This window comes from Podarcis liolepis, assembly GCF_965112155.1.
Source record: "Podarcis liolepis genome assembly, chromosome: 11".
In the NCBI taxonomy this organism is placed as follows: domain Eukaryota; kingdom Metazoa; phylum Chordata; class Lepidosauria; order Squamata; family Lacertidae; genus Podarcis; species Podarcis liolepis.
In genome coordinates this window covers 22,081,076-22,100,105 of record NC_139565.1, presented here as the reverse complement: position 1 = coordinate 22,100,105, position 19,030 = coordinate 22,081,076, and the positions used below count along the sequence as shown (strand labels likewise).

The 19,030-nt window shown below is 41.6% G+C and overlaps 2 protein-coding genes across 5 annotated transcripts in view; both read right to left on the bottom strand.

Moving 5' to 3' along the window:
• PGGT1B (protein geranylgeranyltransferase type I subunit beta) overlaps nt 1-2,149 on the bottom strand; it is a 28,674-nt gene extending 26,525 nt beyond the window's left edge. Inside the window, exon 1 of one of the 2 annotated variants that reach the window (XM_083464615.1) lies at nt 1,965-2,149. In XM_083464615.1, the coding sequence (XP_083320741.1) occupies nt 1,965-2,098 (134 nt within the window). In that variant the 5' untranslated portion in view covers nt 2,099-2,149. The remainder of the gene's footprint in view (nt 1-1,964) is intronic. The other variant, XM_083464616.1, reaches the window with a different exon arrangement.
• Nucleotides 2,150-3,490: 1,341 nt separating this feature from the next.
• On the bottom strand, nt 3,491-18,276 carry CCDC112 (coiled-coil domain containing 112). 3 transcript variants are annotated; one of them, XM_083464564.1, is made up of 11 exons: nt 17,629-18,276; nt 17,306-17,419; nt 16,053-16,123; nt 14,935-15,056; nt 12,700-12,789; nt 11,960-12,035; nt 10,661-11,045; nt 6,922-7,341; nt 4,687-4,785; nt 3,958-4,076; nt 3,491-3,883 (listed from the first exon to the last, which is right to left on the bottom strand). In XM_083464564.1, exons 1-11 carry the CDS (start codon nt 17,677-17,679, stop codon nt 3,853-3,855), a joined length of 1,578 nt encoding a protein of 525 aa, XP_083320690.1. In that variant the 5' UTR covers nt 17,680-18,276; the 3' UTR covers nt 3,491-3,852. The 3 variants fall into 3 exon arrangements, with proteins under 3 accessions (XP_083320690.1, XP_083320692.1, XP_083320691.1); XM_083464566.1 differs by having other exon boundaries at nt 17,290-18,274; XM_083464565.1 differs by lacking the exon at nt 17,306-17,419 and having other exon boundaries at nt 17,629-18,274.
• Nucleotides 18,277-19,030: the final 754 nt, after the last annotated feature.

Here is a 19,030-nt window from a genome sequence, read left to right as displayed (position 1 = left end):
TAGGGCTTGATCCCAAGTGTGCATAAGACTACACTTATATAAGTTCAACAGTCTTACAAGTAGGATAATAGTCCTTCTATTTAAATAGGGTTGAGGGGTTTTTTGTTTCTAACACTTCAAAAAAAAACATGTCCCAGTTTGACTGAGTTTCTTAGACATAAACATGATGTTAAATATGTTCGGCATATAATCTAAGTCACATTCTGAGGGTACAAGGAGTGGGACTGTGGCGTGCAGCATCTGTAGGCCCTGTTGGAATTTATAGGCCTGCCTACCTGATTGCTTTACCAAAGCAACACTCAAGGTAGGGCATAAAGTAAAAATCTGGTTGGTCATCGTTGCCGTTAGAAAATGAGTTGAGTTCAAGAGAATAACTGAAGAAAAGAACCATTGCTCATATTTAAAAGCAAGGAAAGTAGCTAAAGTGTTCTTTTTACTTCCCGTAACCTTATTGGTGAATAGATTCTTGCAGATAGCCAAGTTGGTCTGATGCAGTCAAAATAATAATAATAAAAATGTCCAGTGGCACCTTAGAGACCAACTAAGTTTGTTCTGGGTATAAGCTTATACCCAGAACAAACTTAGTTGGTCTCTAAGGTGCTATTGGACAATTTTTTTTACTTATTGGTTAAGCAGGAGTAGTTGTAGCTGCCAGCATCTCCTCCAGCACCAACTAGACCACTGGTTCCCAAAGCGGATGGTACCACCCCCTGAGCGGGGAACAGGAGACTATCAGACTTTTAAAAGCTTTGATGAACTGGATCAAGTTCATCAGTTTTGTTCAGTTAAAACTATTTAGCTTAATTTGATTTTGAATACTGTAATTGAATTTTGAATTTTACTGTGTTATTACTTTCCTTAGTAGGTTGTGCAAACCACTATTCTGAATAATGCTTTTTATAGAGTAGGGGGCACTGGGGAACCAAGTTTATGGAACCAAGAAAGCAATGGCCCAAAAAAGTTTGGAAACAACTGAACTAAACTGAAAGTTGGGTCAGGAAGCTGTAACAGAGAAGATAGAAGAGGAAGAAACTGAAAAGATCCTGGTCAAGCCAATAAAGTAAAATATTTCCATTTGTGCTGTACTAAAATTATTTCTCTTTGCCTAAAGGAGGTGTTGCTCCCAAATGAGACCAAGGCTCTGAAAGAACGCTCAACTTGTATTCCAAAACAAGTTGTATTGTATGAAGGAGCGCTCCACTTGTATTCCAAAACAAGCTCAACTTGTAATCCAAAACAAGTTGAGCTGCGATAATCATCTTAGCTGGCACATCGGGGAACAAGTTTCTCCTTTTCACATTCTTTCTGTGCCTCCTTCCTGTTTTTGTTCATCTTACAAGAAAGCAGAACAGAAACAGACCTCACCATGTCATGTTTAGCCAAGGCTTAGCGCTTGTTAAGACTCAGCACCAAAGACGGGTGTTCAGCCACTAGGTTTAAGCACATGAATTTTGTGGACTTTAAAGAGAAAGCGTTCCTCACCTCTTCACCAGTGCTCTGATCTGAAAAGCTAGGGTAGAGTCAGTTTATATTTTTATGCTGTGAACCACCCTGAGGTCTTTGGATGAAGGGCGGTATCGAAAATGAATGAATGAATACATACATACATACATAACAAACTCTACCTTTTACCAATTGGGTTGAAGCTTAACATGAGCAAGAGTACCCAAAGAGCATACACAGAGTTCCCCTCAGTTCTGAGCTATACCACAACCAACATGGATTTGAGGGTGGGGAGTCGAGAGTTGGACGGGGTTAGGAAAGCAGAAAATCAGATTTAGAAATTAAACCTTGGGCAAGTCCAGAGGTCCGGGGGCTGCCGGAACCGTTGCGCTCCCTGACACTGTGGGGGAAACCTCCGAGGGCTATTCTACGCGAGAATGAACGTGAGGAAGAGACCCGCCACGGGATGCCCAGCCGCCTTAGGCAGGCGCTTGTCCTTCTCCCACCCCCGCGAGGGCTACCTGCTGGTCTCCAGGGACGAATAGCGCTCGGGCAGGATCTGCAGGCAGCGCTGGAAGAAGCGCACGTGCCGCTCCTTCAGGAAATCCAGCCGCTCTCCGTCCCCGAAGCCCCCGTCCTCCTCCGACGCCGCCATGTTGGCCAACCGCTCCCTAACCCCGCGCGCGCGCAGCGTCCGTCACCGCCGGCAGCGCACGCGGGTCACGTGGGGGGGCGGAGGCGCGGCGCTAATTGGGGGCGGTGGAAGCAGATCCGGAGGGAGGAGGGAGCGCGGCTAAAGGGGCGGGGCCAGCCGGCATGGGCGCCAATCAGAGGCGAGCTCAGAAAACTTGCCGTCGTTTAAATAGGAAGCGCGTCGATGGGTTGGGGAGCATTGACGTGAGCATTCCACGTTTTCTTGTATAGGCGCTTGAGAGTTACTAGTCTTCCAAAATCAACGCCTTTTAAAAAGAAGAAAATGTTCGTGCTGGAGTGGTAAAAAACAAACAAACAAAAACCTCTTACCTGCATACAGAGCTGCTCCACACAATGGCAACAGCCATAGCTGTCAACTTACAGATTTGAAAATAAGGGACCAGCAGCCTCGAAAATAAGGGATCAGCAGCCCAAATAAGGGATTTTGGCTTAGCTTATACAGAAATCCGCCACTCATGGAGCCATGCTGCTTTGGCTGCCACTGACTGTGTTTTGCAGGGGGTTGGACTAGATGACCCTAAGGGTCTACAACTCCCACCAAAGAAGAGTGACAGACAAAACTGATGAACGACGTCGAGATGGCAAAGCTTACAGGCAGAATTAGAAACCAGGAAGAGGACCACTTTAATAAAGAATGGGGAAAGTTTATAATTTATTTGAAAAGCTATTGTAAAGAGTTACATGTTGTTGTTGTTTAGACGTTTAGTCATGTCCGATTCTTCGTGACCCCATGGACCAGAGCACGCCAGGCACTTCTGTCTTCCACTGCCTCCTGCAGTTTGGTCAGACTCATGCTGGTAGCTTCGAGAACACTATCCAACCATTTCATCCTCTGTCGTCCCCTTCTCCTTGGGCCCTCAATCTTTCCTAACATCAGGGTCTTTTCCAGGGTGTCTTCTCTTCTCATGAGGTGGCCAAAGTGCTGGAGCCTCAGCTTCACGATCTGTCCTTCCAGCAAGCACTCAGGGCTGATTTCCCAACCGTCTCATTCCAGGTCAGTCCATGCTGGTTCAGACCGCATGAGTGTATATGTGAATGTAATTATTATTCTTTGCTCCAATGTGCATCAATTTATACTTACTTCCAATGAACTGCATTTGCAATTTTACAGCCCATTCACTCAATTTGGAGATATCCTTTTAGAGTTGCCCTCTTTTAATTTCCTTGAACAATCTGATTATTAGCAGCAAACCTGGATAGGTGTTTGCCTGACAATCATGTACAACATCTGGGGTTCCATGTTGACAGGAAGTCAATACATAAATGTAAGATAATAAGTAAAATAGTATGGGACAAATTTGACTTATCAACTCAATAACCCAGCAAAAAAGAATTTATAATGTAATTAAATTTATTACAAAACAATGCATTCATTTATAGTCACATGCCTAGAACTAAATTGCTAAATACAGATTCAAGAGGGAAAATAAGAAAATTAAAATAAAGTAAGAAACAGTGCATTTTTACAGATTTTACTAGTAATTTTTGGTGTAATCTACATAAGGATGTTAAATAAAAGATAAAATATATATGACATTGAACGCAAATTTACATAAATTCATACCCTATATAAAACATACATCATTTATTACATAATAAAGTCTTACAAAAACAATAACAGGAATAGTAAAACAATTATTCAGGAAATTTATACATGCTTTGCTTATCTTCTAATAAAACTGTGCAGCCAACCAACTATTGTCCTTGTCGCCAGCTTGGGACAGCCCTGTAAAAATAAAGAGGGGTAAACATTCTGGGATGAATTACATTAAAACATACAAATAGCTTTTGTTTCCTTACCTGTGTGGAATATGCAGAAGTGGCCCGGAACCTTCTGGTCCAATCTCTTTTGTTCGTTCTTCCCAAACTTTTGTAGGCTTCAACAGCCTATGTGGGTCTCGAGGAACATTCATTCCAACCTGTTGACAGTGAAAACTTAAAAAATCATCCTAAAAGGCAACTGCAAACAGTAGCTATTATGTAGAAGCCAAAATGCAGCCATCCGTTGTTGTTGTTTTACCTTGGACTCACTTTGTGATTAAAACAAATATTTAATGTGAGTTCTAACAAAAATGGAACTGAAGAAGAATCAGCATTTTCAAGGGGGAATCCCTAAGGTTTTCAGTTAAAAAAAAATTCTAAGGGGAGAATCCTCCCTGAGTCAGATCAGGGCCATCAAGGTAGGCAAAGCCTTGAAGTTCTCCACTCTCTACAGCAGATCAGACCACCAATGCCTCCTGATTAGACTACCAAAAATGATCCATTCATTCCTTTTTCAGCAATGCAAACTACAGGTATGAAGGGTTTAATATGGTTTAGGATCATTGCTGGAAGAGGCGTGTCAAGGTCCCCAATACCTCGTCCTGATCCAAGTTCAGCTCTCAGCTGCTGCAATTTGCATGCGGTGCTGGTATGGATGGGAAATTTCGATAGGGGGCAATGGGAGGAGGGAATGGGTGGTGTGTGAAATGGGGTGTTAGTGTGAACAAATGGATTATGATGGAGCTGCATGACAAATTCATGTATTACCTTCTCTCTCAACTTTTCTCTCAATCTTCTTTCTTTTTCTATTTTTTCGTCTTCCTTTGCCTGTTTTTCTTGAATCTTAAACACAACTTTAGAAAAATCCTAAATAAAATACAGCGAAATAATAAAATACAGTGGGGAAAAAATCTCTTTAGAATTAATAGTACTAATTTTCAAGCAAAACAAAGCATCTTCTTCTGTAACAGTGTTTAAATAACCAAGATCAACCAACTCTTTGAGAGTAACGTTCAGTGAAAGTTAGTACACAAAGCCCTCTGATAAGTTAACCTTACAAATAATCAGGGTGGGAGTTCAACCCCCCCCCCCCATCCTGCATACCCTTGCCTGACCTTTCCCACTTTTTCACTATTTATTCTCCAGAGGACACAGGGAGGGAGTTATTTTCATTTATACAAACTTCCCTCCCCAAGTCCTAGAAGATCATGAATAGCAAGCTGCCATGAAGCACTGTGCTTTCTCCACGACCTCAATGGGTCACTGTTTCCTTCCAGGCTTGGCTCTACGTGCTGGTGCACATCTTTTGGGATCTGCATGGCTGTATCTGCTCAATCAATTTCTCTTCATCACTCTGCCTACATTATATCTACTCTAGAGACTCTTTTCCAGACGTCACAGGCTTTGCAAGTAAGGCAGGCAGAGACAGGGGATCCTTTTGGGGGGTGGAATCTGAGCTGCAGAATGTTTTCCCCACAGGAAGGCTTGCCTGGCACCCACTTGGTCCTCATTTTAGCACTAGTCAAACAAGCTTTTCTTTTTCCACTCTTTTAAACATACCCAACTTTTAGAGGTTTTAGTTATTTTATGCAGTGACCTTTATCTTAAAATATCTGGGTTTTTGTAATGTTTATTTTCTTAAAACTATTTCTATTCCCTCTTCAACCAACAAGGCTCCTGGGGCGGCTTACATTAATTAGATCAGTAAGAACAAGAACATACTATTAAGAGAGTAAAACATGCTATTAGAAGAGGTGGCTGTTATGACAGCTCACCATTTTTTCCTCCCCGGCTGCAGGGCAGTTGGTTCTTGTGCAAATACCAACTGACGTCAGGCAGGCATCTTCACTGACTCTTTTTAGCAGCCGCTTAAACCATTTTTGTTTCAGTGAGCCTATCCAGACATGTCGAAGTTACATGTGTTTTATTTCTTTTAGGTACTGTTGATTTTAATAATCTTTTAAGTATTTTAAACAACTGTTTTTAATGATAATTTTATTTATTTTATACTTCTGTAAACCACTTAGAGGCATACTTACAAGCAAATGGGATGTAAACTTTCTGACACAAACCAACCAACCAACCAGCAGTCTCTTTGAGGGGTGAAGGGGCAAGACTCCGCCAGTGAAACAACAGCAGGAGTAGGATACATATTTGCCTTGCCTGAATCCAATTCTTAGCTTCCCCAAGAAAAATACTCACTTTTCTTTTACTGTTTTGTAACTGCCCAATAAGTGTCAATTATCTGATGGGTGGCGAATACATTTCAGAGATAAAATACAGAAATACTCTTTCTCCAACCCACATCAAGGGGATAGGAAACTATCAGCCAGCACTATCAGCCAGATGGGCGGGGTATAAATAATATCTATCTATATCTATCTATCTATCGATCGATCGATCTATCTATCTATCTATTTCTACTACTACGACTACCACCTCTCTAACAGAGAAAGTACAGATAACAAACTGGCCACAGTATACTTGCATTTCTTTCTCTCCATTTCCCACTCCTGCAGAGAGAGAGGGCCAACTGGGGCACATATTTCCAATGCAAAGCTTTGGAATTATTTGTCTCACCCATTGCTTTTCTCTCTGCCCACTTGAAGAATGTTGCCCGGGGAGGAGGAAGGAGCCCAGCATGCAGCCTGGAAGGTGGAGGGTGCATGCTTTGGAAACCGCACATGTAGCTAGTCCTTCTCCCTTTTCCGGGAGGAGGAGACATGCAGCTCCAAGTATTGGTTCCAGTGTTATATAGCAATTGAACACTCACAAGTTTGTCTCAATTCTTACTCACCCTGGGCAAAGAGATCAACCTGTAATAGTAAGCAATGGGACTTGTTGCTGCACCACAGACAGCACCAATCAAATGCAGGTATAAAGATCAACATGTATTGCTAAGAAACTTGTCGTGCATTTGGATACCATGTATTTTGGTATCTTTGTTCTGTTTTGCTACACAAGGAGGAATGTGAAGTAAATATGCAGGAGATCAATACTCACTCGCTCTTGGAACTTAAGAATTTCTTCTGCAGCAATTCTTCTCTTCTCTTCCCTTTCAGCTTCCTCTCTCTTTTTCTTCTCAAATCTCAAAAGCTCTTCCTCCTCCTTTTTCTGCCTACTATAGTCTTCCAAGAGCAACTTGATATGACATTGCCGCTGCCGTTCCTTCTGCTTTTTCTTCTCCTTCTCTTCCTCTTCTTGTAGCTGAGCAGCCTGTTTCGTTGAATATTCTATTGCTTTTTGCCTTTTCCACAATTCAAGTTCTTTCAGTCGTTTTTTCCTTTCCTCATCAACTTTTTGCTTCTGGGCTGCTGCATGCTGTAGTATAGCTGTAGTGAGCCCTTCCTCTGGCTTCTTCTTCTTCTGGGCTAAGATTTCCTCTCTCTCTTGTAGCTTTTTTCTCTTCCATTCTTGAATGGACTAGAACAGACCAATTAAAGCAGATTATATTGTCACATTAGTTCCAGTTTTCTGAGGGCTATCAAAAATGAACAATATATTTCAAAATCCTTACTCACTATTAGAAACTCATGTCAACTAGGAACTTGGCTATTTTTCATGTAGAGTGAAAAAGTAGGTGTGGTTTCTTAACAGAATCTTATGAGATTTTCCTCAACAAACCACTTAACAATGCTTTGAACTCTCCGCATCAAATGCCAATATAGGAAGTTTGCAACTTATGCGCATTTAACCTGTGCATATTCAGCTTTATGTGGCAAATATTTTTGAAAAAAAATTAAAGGGGTGAAAAGGAGGCGGGGTTCCAATAAAACGACTTCGGCAATCCCACCTGCCACTGAACTCAATGGGTTCTGACTATATGTAACTTTGGCTTTAGATGCAATCCCCAGAACATAACTCCTGAGTAAGTGGTATAAAGTCTGTATAAAGCCTTGCCATATAAGAGGCAGTTCTGTAACCCACTTCACTGTTCTTGTCTTCTTGATTTAAACAGGGCTGCAATAATGTAGCTGGCACTGACTCATTCATGCCTTTGGCATTTAACTTAAGGCAAATTGCAGGTTTTGCCCCAACTTCTTTAATGCCTAGTCCAGAGGTTTTCAACCTTTTTGAGTCCACAGCTCCCTTAACCGACTACATTATTTCTGCAGCGGAGCTCCTGTGGGGCTCAGGAGCCCTGTGATGTTACCCCTTGCCTGCAGAGCTGGCAGCCTCTCATCCTCCCTTGTGAAGGGCTCCCTCAGCCTCCTCTCCTCTCCCTTCTCCTTGTGAGTCCTCCGGGCAGTTGCAGCTGCCACCCCGGTCTCTGAGCTGCTCCTCCTGCCCCAAAGAGAGGTGCCTCCTCACACTGCCCAACCAGGACCTGGGACTTGTCTGTCTATTCCCAACAGCAAGGGCTGGCTGTCTGGCTGGGCTCCCTTACCTGTTTGCTTCCTTGCTTACTCCGAGGCCACCTCAACTCCTGGCAACCAGCACCCCCTGGCCAGCCCCAGAGGCACCATTTGCCTGTGGAGCACATTGTGGCCTTGGCTGCTGCAACAAACAGCTGTGCAAGCCTTTGGGAGGCAGAGACAGTAAGGGACAGAGGCCAGTGTTGCCTGTGGCACCCCTGATCATCATTCAAGGCACCCCTGGGTGCCACGGTGCACTGGTTGAAAACCACTGGCCTAGTCATTGATTCTCCTATGGAAATCTGGGCCAAGCAGGGACAATTTGCAGGGGAGAACTTTGGGTGGGAGGAGGCATTTAATCCTTTTAGTTGCCAGTTATCAAATCAATATCACAATTCCACACACACAAAACCCAACTATTTTTTGCCAGCTATGGGGAAGCCCCATATTGTGTGAAAAATAAGTTTCCTCTATTTGCCTAATGCTTCTCTATGGCAAACTACTCCCTTCTCATTCAAATCTGCAAAGAAGCAGCAACAGTTGGGCTTTAACACAAGGTTCAGGCAGAATGAGTAACTCCATACTGTGACGTTAACATAAATCAGAAAGTGCTGGAGGGGAAATAGTTAAATAGGTTGCACAGACAGGAGGGGGGGGGAGTCAGTGGCTCTATAAAACTAGTTCTGGGAGGAGTTCTGGGGGAGTTTGTTGGGAGTTGTTGGTGGGCAGTTGGTTGGTTTTAGTGGGTTGGCTGGTTGGGAAAGGCAGTTGGAAACGGCAGTTGGGAATAGAGAGACAGTTAGGGCAGTGGGTTCTTGAGCGTGGGGAGGTAAAAGAGATAGAGAGAGAAAAATGTTTGGAATGCTGTAAAAGTTTTGTTTGTGTCTAAAATAAAATACACTCTTCTTTATTAATTGAAAAGCTGACTGAGACTGAAGTGATTTTACCAGGGAGGACCTGGTTGGTGGCAGCAGATTAGTGGTGTACGGGTCAATAGTCCGTGAGACAACCGGGGGCTCCATACAAACGCCACACATACTTATTCCCAAGTTACCTGCTTAGACTTATTGCCTAAATTCCACTTCGATTTAAGAGATTTCAGATTATGTTTGCCAGCACAAAATTCCAGAAAGAAAAGGTATGTGCTAATATGGCAAAAATTGCCACACCGCTACCCTAAGCTGTTCCCCACAAATTAAAAACTACCATGTAATGAAGCCTCTATGCAGTGAAAGTAATGTACAGAATGACCCTTACTCTGTAAACTGTTCAGGAAATGATCAGGATTACAATTTTGTTACCAAAAACCTGGGCATGTAATCCTTGGACGAAACAATATTTTTAGCAATCTTTAATTTTTTTAATTGACAGAGTAGCTGGATTCTTTAAAAAAATAAATCTGTTTTTATAAATAATTAAGACTAGGGTCAGTGGCCACTAGGATGAAGTGGCACATCCCTGATTGGACTGGCTCGGACAGATGTTGGGGATATGTTCATGGAGGGCAATAGCAACTTTCATATTTCACTCAATTTCTAGAGAAGGGGCTGAGGACAAGGGGTGCTAAGGAGAGAACAGAAAAATAGAGTGGTGGTAGCTATGGAGTGGGCACCCACAACGAGAAGGTGGGGTAAGTCAAAAGAAGCTAGGAAGTGGCTTAGTGATGGCCACAGTGACTCCAAGTCAATACCAATACAGCTGGTGATTAGAGAAACAACTAAGTGTGTGTCTAAGGCTGCAAAGTTATGCCCTCTGATAGTACAAAGCCGAGGCATTGAACAATAAAGTTTGCAAGGTGGGAGGAGTGGCCCTGTACAAAACCCTATGAAGGACATGTTTTTCTCTCAAAAGCACAATACTGTTTTCTCCTGGATAAAATGACAGAATACTACCACCTACTGAATATTTAAAAAGTAGCATGTCAACCACAGAGCCTAGGACTTGCCGATCAGAAGGTTGGCGGTTCGAATCCCCGCGACAGGGTGAGCTCCTGTTGCTCGGTCCCTGCTCCTGCCAACCTAGCAGTTCGAAAGCACGTCAAAGTGCAAGTAGATAAATAGGTACCGCTCTGGCGGGAAGGTAAACGGCATTTCCGTGCACTGCTCTGGTTCGCCAGAAGCAGCTTAGTCACGCTGGCCACATGACCCAGAAGCTGTACGCCAGCTCCCTCGGCCAATAAAGCGAGATGAGCACCGCAACCCCAGAGTCGGCCACGACTGGACCTAATGGTCAGGGGTCCCTTTACCTTTAGCATGTCCTGTTTACCAGCAAAGGAAAAGAAAGCCTTGGCAGCAGAGCTAGAGATGAAGAAAAGAGGGTGAACTGTCTCATCGCTTTTGACACAAAGTTGTTTAAATGGTAAATGCTAATTAGCAACATCATCTCACCTCCTTTTTTTGTGCTTCTAAAATCAGAAATTCTTGATACCATTTCTCATGCTGCAGAATATCTTCCCTTGTTCTGTCAGGAAGATGATCAAGGACTTCATCAATGTACGATGGTTTTCCTTTATGCTTTGTCCACAGTTTCAAAAATTCTTGGTGATCATATACATCCCAACCTCCTTGCTTGCCCCCTGTCTGTTGAAGGAATTTATCAAGCTCAACTACTCCAGGAGGCAGGTGATTTTGTGTCTTTTTATCCACTACAAGCATGCCTTGTTTAAGCATATTTCCTGTTGCTGAAGTACCTAATGCCCAGAGCTCAATTTTTTTCTCCAATGCATTAATCTCATTAGTAGCTGTCTTCTCCTCTCTCAGAAGCTCCTCATATCTTAAATAAAAGCATAATTAACAAACCATTAACAATTAGCAAAATAACTATCCAACAATCCTAAAGACAGTAAGATCTGGATAACTATGTGACTAGTACCAACCATGCTTGCCTGGAAAAATATGTTTGAAACTGAGTAGATTTGTAAAAGTAGTTTTGGAAGGCAAGCTGATCAAAGTCAAAAATCCCACTGAGGATGCCTACATTATTGGATGTGTTCAACAATTGGAGCCTGACAGTGGCAGCAAAACGTTGGAATAGTAAGTTTTCAGACAGTATTTATGCCAAAAGGTCATATAAACACCCTCTTGTCTATGTAGATGTAGGGCGGCATGCATTCCTGAAAACTGGGAAATACCGTCATGCCTGACCACTGATCCTGTTAGCTAGGGATGATGGGAATTGTAGTCCCAAACATCTGGAGGGCTGGAGTTTGCCTATGCCTCTTCTTGAGTAAAGTTCTCATAATACTTCATCATTGGCCATGCTGGCTGAGGCTGATGAGAAATGTAGTCAAAAACATCTAAAGGGCACCAGGTTGGGAAAGGCTCTTCTAGTATAACAACTATCAGATTTAAAACCAGAGCATATGATGTACAAGATAAGAGGGCTTTCATGGTAGCTGTGCCCAGACTCTGGAACTCTCTCCAAAAGGACTTACACAATGCCCCCTTTTAAGTGGCTTGCTAAAACCATTTAAAAAAGGCTTAAATTGCTAAAACCTTCCTTTTAAGGAATGGATTTCAACCCATAAATGTTAAACTGAACAACTTTTAACTGCTAGAAACTTAGTAGTTACTTTTTATTCTCTGTTCTGCTTCTAGCGTTGTTATGTTGATTTAACTTTGCTATTAACCACCTTAGCTCTAACAAAAACAGTCAGGATATTAATGCTTTAAATAAAAATAAAATACTTTTGTCGCTGTTCTTCTTTAAAAGCATTTATTGACATTTCAGCGTCTTCCATCATTTCTCTGAGTCTGTCAACAACTACAAAATAGAGAGAAAGTTATGTTTATATAATTAAGATAGAGAGGTTTGCTCACAGCAGATGCTTTAAAAATACTAACACATTGTAAAATAACCAAATATAAAGAAAAGGGAAATGAGATAAAACCAGGACATTTCTGCTAATGCAACCATCGTCTACAGTTCCAAATATCCTTCAACAGCTACCTAGTGAATTTATGTCGGGAATAGATCTATAATAATCCAGTTCTAGTAAAATGGGTGGGGTACAATATATTATTACCGCACAAACAAGTGAGCTTGATCACATAACGAAATGACACTTCCACCTATCACAGCTAAAGCAGAATTAACGTTCATTGAATAACAGCAGTTTGGCAGATCCCTACTCTTATACATTGCAGGCCAACACAGAAGAGACCTTCAGCATGATGTAATGAAGGTTTCCTCAGAAATAAGTCTCACTGACTTCCATTAGATTAAGTCTCTAGTATGTGAGCAGAGGACTGCAGACTTTGTAAACTGGGCTGCAACTGTGTTCAGTTTAATCCAATATCAGCCAAATGCACAATGAAAACCCTTTCATAGCTAAAACACAGGGAAAGTGTCAATCTGCAACACAATTATTCAGGCAAATTATAAGGATTTTCTTTTTCCTACCAAAAACATTAGTTGTAAGACTTACATTCTGGGGTTGGCTTCACATGTTTTAATTGTCGCTGGAGTCCTTTAACATTATTATAAATTCTGCCCAGTTTTTGTTGGATATTAGCTTCTGTGAAAGTAAGCAAAAAAATAAATAAATCACCTTACACCTTCATTTTAAAACATCTTCAGTCCATTCTATGGAAATTCTACAGAAATCAGTATAATGTTTGCTGCCCCAATTCAACAATTCCTTAAGGGCGCAGGTATTCCAGTTCACAAATAAGAAGGACATGCTGGCAAATGGAAGTGAAAATAGAAAACCCTTTATCCAGGAACAATATGAGCACATCTGAAAGCTGAAGGAGATCTGGATAATGAACAGTGTATTTAGGATCTGGGTGTTAATGATAGCTTCATATAACCAAAATACACAGAGAATGGAACATCTCTTGCAGAATGTTGTTATGTTATCTGTCATAGAGGCTATCCTATGCGTATTTACTCAAATGTGCCTCCATGTTCAACAGGATTACTTTCAAGAAAGTATGCAGGCATCTGTTAGCATGCATCTTTATACATACACTTATTAGTAAATTCTCAATTTGTAGCAACAACTTTTACACAACCAGAGCGTTAAATTATAAGTGAGATCCAACCAGCACCTCCTCTGCAAGTGTGTGAGCAGAAAATATTTCTTCTAACTCACTGGTCTTTTATTAGTAGGGCAGGACCCACTACTGGGTTGTAGACTCATCTATGATGGGTGACAACAGACGCACTACACCACACTAATATATGGCAATAATAAATAGCTTGCAAAATGCATGTTTGGGTTAAAGGCAGGGTGGAGAAAAATCAATGATTTTTTTTTAAAAAATCAGATTTTTGAAATTTAAATTGGATTTTTTAAAAAAATTAAATTGGATTTTTAAAATAAAATGCTTTTGGAGGAAAAATCTTTCTAAAGATGGTTTTCTATCTAAGTTATGTTATAGTCCAAAGGCTATTCATCAGGAAATAAGGATTTGTTTTAAGTTTTTCATGTGTGCTAAAACTCAACCTAAGTTTTTTTTAAAAAACAACATTTAACCACATCAGTTAACAAACATGGATACAGATGCTGTAATGTTATTGTTTTAGTTACATAAATTGTTTAAATTGTTATTAAGGAAATTATTACTTTCTCCTTCCAATAAAGTACAGAAGAAAAGTTGTCCAAATATAAACAGTTAACTTATTAAACCTCACAATAATTTCATAATTATCTATGTATTTCTAATAGTATAACCAAATCAGTAATTTTTGATAGAAGTGTAAAAACTACTCTGAAATTTATTATTCCAAAAATGAAACCTTCATCTGGTTGTAAATATTAAGATTATACCAGCAAGAATGAGTCTTTCTGTAAAAAAAATATGATTTAAATCAAGTCTTACTGACTAGTGATTTAAATCAAATCCACCCTGGTTAAAGGTGGGTTCTAGGTCTGAAAATGTTGAAGACTACTGCTCTAACTCATGGCAGAGAGGATTAAAAAACTCATTCTGATGGTAGTTCTCATGCCTTTTAAGATGCCACTTGGGAGGCCTCCCAGTCTTGGCAGGCAACTTTTCAGGGGGATGACATTTGAAGGAGGGGCTTAAGAGCCCAAACTGTGAGTGGAGCAACTGCTGATTCTAGTCTCCCCTGGCACCTAATAGGAAGTACGGTACTTCCAAAAAAGATCTTAAGAAGGTGTTGCATTTGGGAATTTTGATGCTGTAACATGTGCACATACCTTTTTTTTAAAGCGGCGGGGGGGGGGGGGATATTTTATTCTTTAAAGAAAAAGTTGGGCAAAAATATTTTATACACACTGTGAAAATGCAAATTTAAAAAATCATTTTCATTTTTGTTCATTGTAACTGACATAATAATTTAAATAAAATGAGCAGCCACAATACTACAGAGCCTTATTCGCACACGTGCTACCCTCTCCCAAGTTTCATCTTAAGGTTCTAACAAGATTCAAACTCGTGACTTTACCACCCAGCATTTTCCTCTCTCCGCTCATTGTTTTGCTTACCATTCTGGAGAAATGAAAGCTTGCACACTATTTTGTGAGACTTTAGTCTAATAAAGGTATTGCCCTAATATAGATTTTAGAAATGGGCCAACCCAGCTACCTTTACCTTATGTGGTGTTTGTGGGACATAAAATGTAGCAGGAAATGCTTTCAGCTATTATCAAACTGGTAATTGAATAAATATATATAAAGAAAACAATATTTTACTTTCAGCTTTCCGGTTCTTAGTCAGTTGATGTTCCAGTTCTTCCAATATGTTATATTCCCTCCTGAAATCACTCTTCTTGTTGAAGAGAAGCATATTTTTATCCCTTTCAATGCTCAGAAGTCTAGGGACAAAGTTTGGTTTAAAATGCATATTTGACAAATAACAGAATATACATTGGTACCATTTAAATCAAAAATAAAAAGTTTTGACCAGTTAGGTCTCCATGCAATACAAAAAAATACACTACTCATATTTTTCAGTTAAAATGCATTCACCCAAGCAAAGCAAATACAATAAATAATTTTAATTAGTCTATAGTTTGAACCTGTAAATTATTCTAGTAATAAGTAAAAAATGAATCAATAAATAGTCTTAAACCAATCACTTTCAGAAAAATATAAAATTATAATTTCCATAAAAACACACCTCATTTAAGGGCAAACTAGGCATGACCAGGAGATCTGCATTGTATACACATATCCTGCCACTTTTTCCTGATTAAAATGCCACTCAAGCCAAATGCCCTGCTGCATAAAACATGTAAGTACCACAAAGGCAATACTCTCCAATGTAGTCCTCATATGTCTTTAGGAATGCTAATTAATAATAAATTGGATGTTGATCAAAGCCTTACTACAAATCAAATTTCATTATGGTTATCTTAGAGACAAGTCTATTGTAACATAAAATTCAGCAGTCACATAATAAAGGAGAAATTTTGCTCCTTTTAAACTAATCATACTGAGTGGAAATGTTATGATTTAAGAATTTTTTCTTATTTGATTGGGCTTTGCTAATAGCTACAATCCTATGCACATTTACTAGTGTGTTATACAGTAGGGCTTATTTCTGGGTAAACATGCTTAGGATTGGGCTGCACATGTTTGTACCATATGAACTCTATGGGTGGGGTCATCAAAATGATCCAAAAGTCTCCTTTTTAAAGCTGAACAAAGATTATACTTCCTTTAAAGGTTATTATAACCATCTGTATTAAACAAGAATATTGAACTATATGAGTTCCAAGTCACTATCCTGTTATAATTTCTGACAAAAAGAACTGTTTCTTTGTAATTTTAAACTATGTTTCCTACAACAATAGAAGATATACACTTACTCTTTATTTAGTTTGTCCCCTTCTCTTATAAATTCAGCTTTCTTAGGATGATCAGCTTTCATCTTGCAGTTCTGAAATTTTGTTGAAAAGCAGTTGAATTACTGAAAGAACCGTGATTCTACCCAAAACATGAGAAGAAATGCATTAATCAGAAAAACTGGGGGGGGGTATTTAAAGGGTGCTTAAAAAGTAAAAGATGAATGCCTGATTCAGTCATCTTTCACCTGAATCTTAAGGTAAAGGTAAAGGGACCCCTGACCATTAGGTCCAGTTGTGACCGACTCTGGGGTTGCGGTGCTCATCTCACTTTATTGGCCGAGGGAGCTGGCGTACAGCTTACATGTGGCCAGCGTGATTAAGCCGCTTCTGGCGAACCAGAGCAGTGCACGGAAACGCTGTTTACCTTTCCCACCGGAGTGGTACTTATTTATCTACTTGCACTTTGACATGCTTTCAAACTGCTAGGTTGGCAGGAGCAGGGACCGAGCAACGGGAGCTCACCCCGTCGTGGGGATTCGAACCACCGACCTTCTGATCGGCAAGTCCTAGGCTTTGTTGTTTAACCCACAGCGCCACTGAGTATGAGGCCCCAAATCTACTCTCTGCTTCCTTTGCAGTGATGTGACAATTTTGCTTTATTCAGAGGGGAAATCTAAGCCTGATCTCTATGTAGCAGACATTGAGTCTGACAGTTAAGTTTTTCGCGGGGATTCGAACTGCCGACCTTCTGATCGGCAAGTCCTAGGCTCTGAGAGCCAGTGTGGTGTAGTGGTTAAGAGCGATAGACTCGTAATCTGGGGAACCGGGTTCGTGTCTCCGCTCCTCCACATGCAGCAGCTGGGTGACCTTGTACTAGTCACACTTCTGTGAAGTCTCTCAGCCCCACTCACCTCACAGAGTGTTTGTTGTGGGGGAGGAAGGGAAAGGAGAATGTTAGCCGCTTTGAGACTCCTTCGGGTAGTGATAAAGCGGGATATCAAATCCAAACTCTTCTGTGGTTTATCCCACAGTGCCAAGGGTGCTTAAAAAATAAAAGATGAATGCCTGATTCAGTCATCTTTCACCTGAATCTTAAGTCGGTTGAATTACACCACTAATGGCGAATCAAATAAAGGAATTTAAATTTCACATTAAAACATTCTAACGCAATATCTCATCGCAATATGTATCTCCAAGATCCCTACAGAGCAAGATTCATTCCTTTACTGTGGCATTTGGGGGCAAACTCGGAGCACACCTGAACCTTCACGCACATAATAGTTCCTGCGCACAAGGCCCATAAGCTGGGCGGTTGCGGGTCCGTAGCCTTCCCAGGGTCCCGATTCCCCCTGCGCCATGGCGGAGCCGGTCCTGGCGGTACCGGATCCCTGTATTTGCGGGAATAATAGACGCGTTAATGGAGGCTCTGACGGCATAGGGAGCAACGGTGGTAGTTTTCAGACACGTGTATGAAACCAGCGAAGTCCTGTGTAACCCTCGGTCTCCGCCTTTCCTCCCTCGGCCACAAGCAGAACCTCACTCAGAAGCCCACAGAGACGAAGCTCGATACAGTTTGAGGGTGATGGGGAGTATTTACCTGGTTGCTCCTGGTTACCGTCGCTAGCGCTGCCGTTGCTAGGGCGGCCATTGTTACAAGCCCTCAAACAGCGCGCGGCTGCATTGGCGACGTATCGCCGTTGCCTATGTAAGACGTGAGGCCCGTGACTCGACGACGTCACAATGGGGCGGGGCTAAGCAGCGCTCTTCCCGCATAGAAGCAGCTAGAGCGCCAGTTTTCCCCTCAGTGGCAGCTTCCTTTCGTTGCTGCCGCCGTGCTTGCCTCCGCATAGGAATCGATAGAGAAAACCCCGCATTTCATTTATTCCCTTCTTACGTTTCTGTCCCGCCCTCAAAGAAGCCCAAGGGGGCAAACAGCCAAACAAAGCAGTTTAAAAAACATATTTAACAACATTAGGAACATCTAAAAACCATTTTGAAAATCAGGAACGTGCTCTCATGGGTGGTAATTTTTTCAAGGTTGCCAGGATTTTGACACATCGGACAACAGCGTTTCATGGCACTGTGAGGGCCACAGCAGCGCACAGTACAAAATCAAAATCGCACAGCTGAAAGGGTCATCTATCCCAAAGCAGACTTCAGAGTAGACATATTTAGGATTGCACTTATTATTTAAGGCAATTCTAGGCACGGGTCCAAGCAGTTTCCTTCCTGCTTCGCACCATTCCTGGGAAAAACCCTCTATTTAGTGCTAAATTGGAGCAAATGTCAATCTGGAGAAAATCTGAATTGCCATTTGCTCCAATTAAGCACTAAGGAGCGGGTTTTTTGGGGGGGGCGGACAGTGGGAAGAGAGAAAGTGTGGGTCAGTCCTATGCAGAATATGCATTGAGCACCCATGTGGTAAAGACATCCCTCCCACCCCCAACACCCCAGCATACCATGCAACATTTTCAGGCCCAATACTGGGATGCGCTCCCTGGTGAGTCGCATGATCCGCACCTCACTCTCGCTCCAAATAAAGCACTTTTTTCGAGCCGAGAGTGCAGCACCCAAAATGACCATCACAATCTCACACGGGGGGGGGGGGGGACTGGATGTCCTGTTTTTTTCTGGGGAACCTGGCAGGTATGCCCTGCCGTGAACACAAACAGAAATGAATCTGGCACTAATGAAGCCACAATGATGCGAAGAGCTGGGAGGAAAGCACTGTGGAATTCACAGATTAAACAACTTCACTGATCTCTAAGCTGGTACTGTAATGTGAACATTCCCTGAGAAGCAAAGTCATAAATGCAGGCATTACCCCTAAAGGAGTGGATGTGACACATACTTCTTCTGGCTACTCAGTACTTTTTCAAAGCTGCGTCCCTTGACCTGGAAATTCTACTGCTAAAACTCAGACTGGCTGTCATTGCTTGGCTGCATTAATTTTTCCTTCCCCCTTTGCTGCGTTTGTATGTTTGTCTTGAGACAGCAGG

Bases quoted from the DNA above. Each gene is read 5' to 3' on its own strand.
- CCDC112 (XM_083464564.1), bottom strand. From the start codon at position 17,679: ATGGCCGCCCTAGCAACGGCAGCGCTAGCGACGGTAACCAGGAGCAAC. The intron at 7,342-10,660 runs GTGAGATGATGT...GGTCTGTTCTAG, and splicing joins TAGAAGCACAAAAAAAGGAG to TCCATTCAAGAATGGAAGAG. The intron at 4,786-6,921 runs GTGAGTATTGAT...TATTTTATTTAG, and splicing joins TTCTTAAGTTCCAAGAGCGA to GATTTTTCTAAAGTTGTGTT.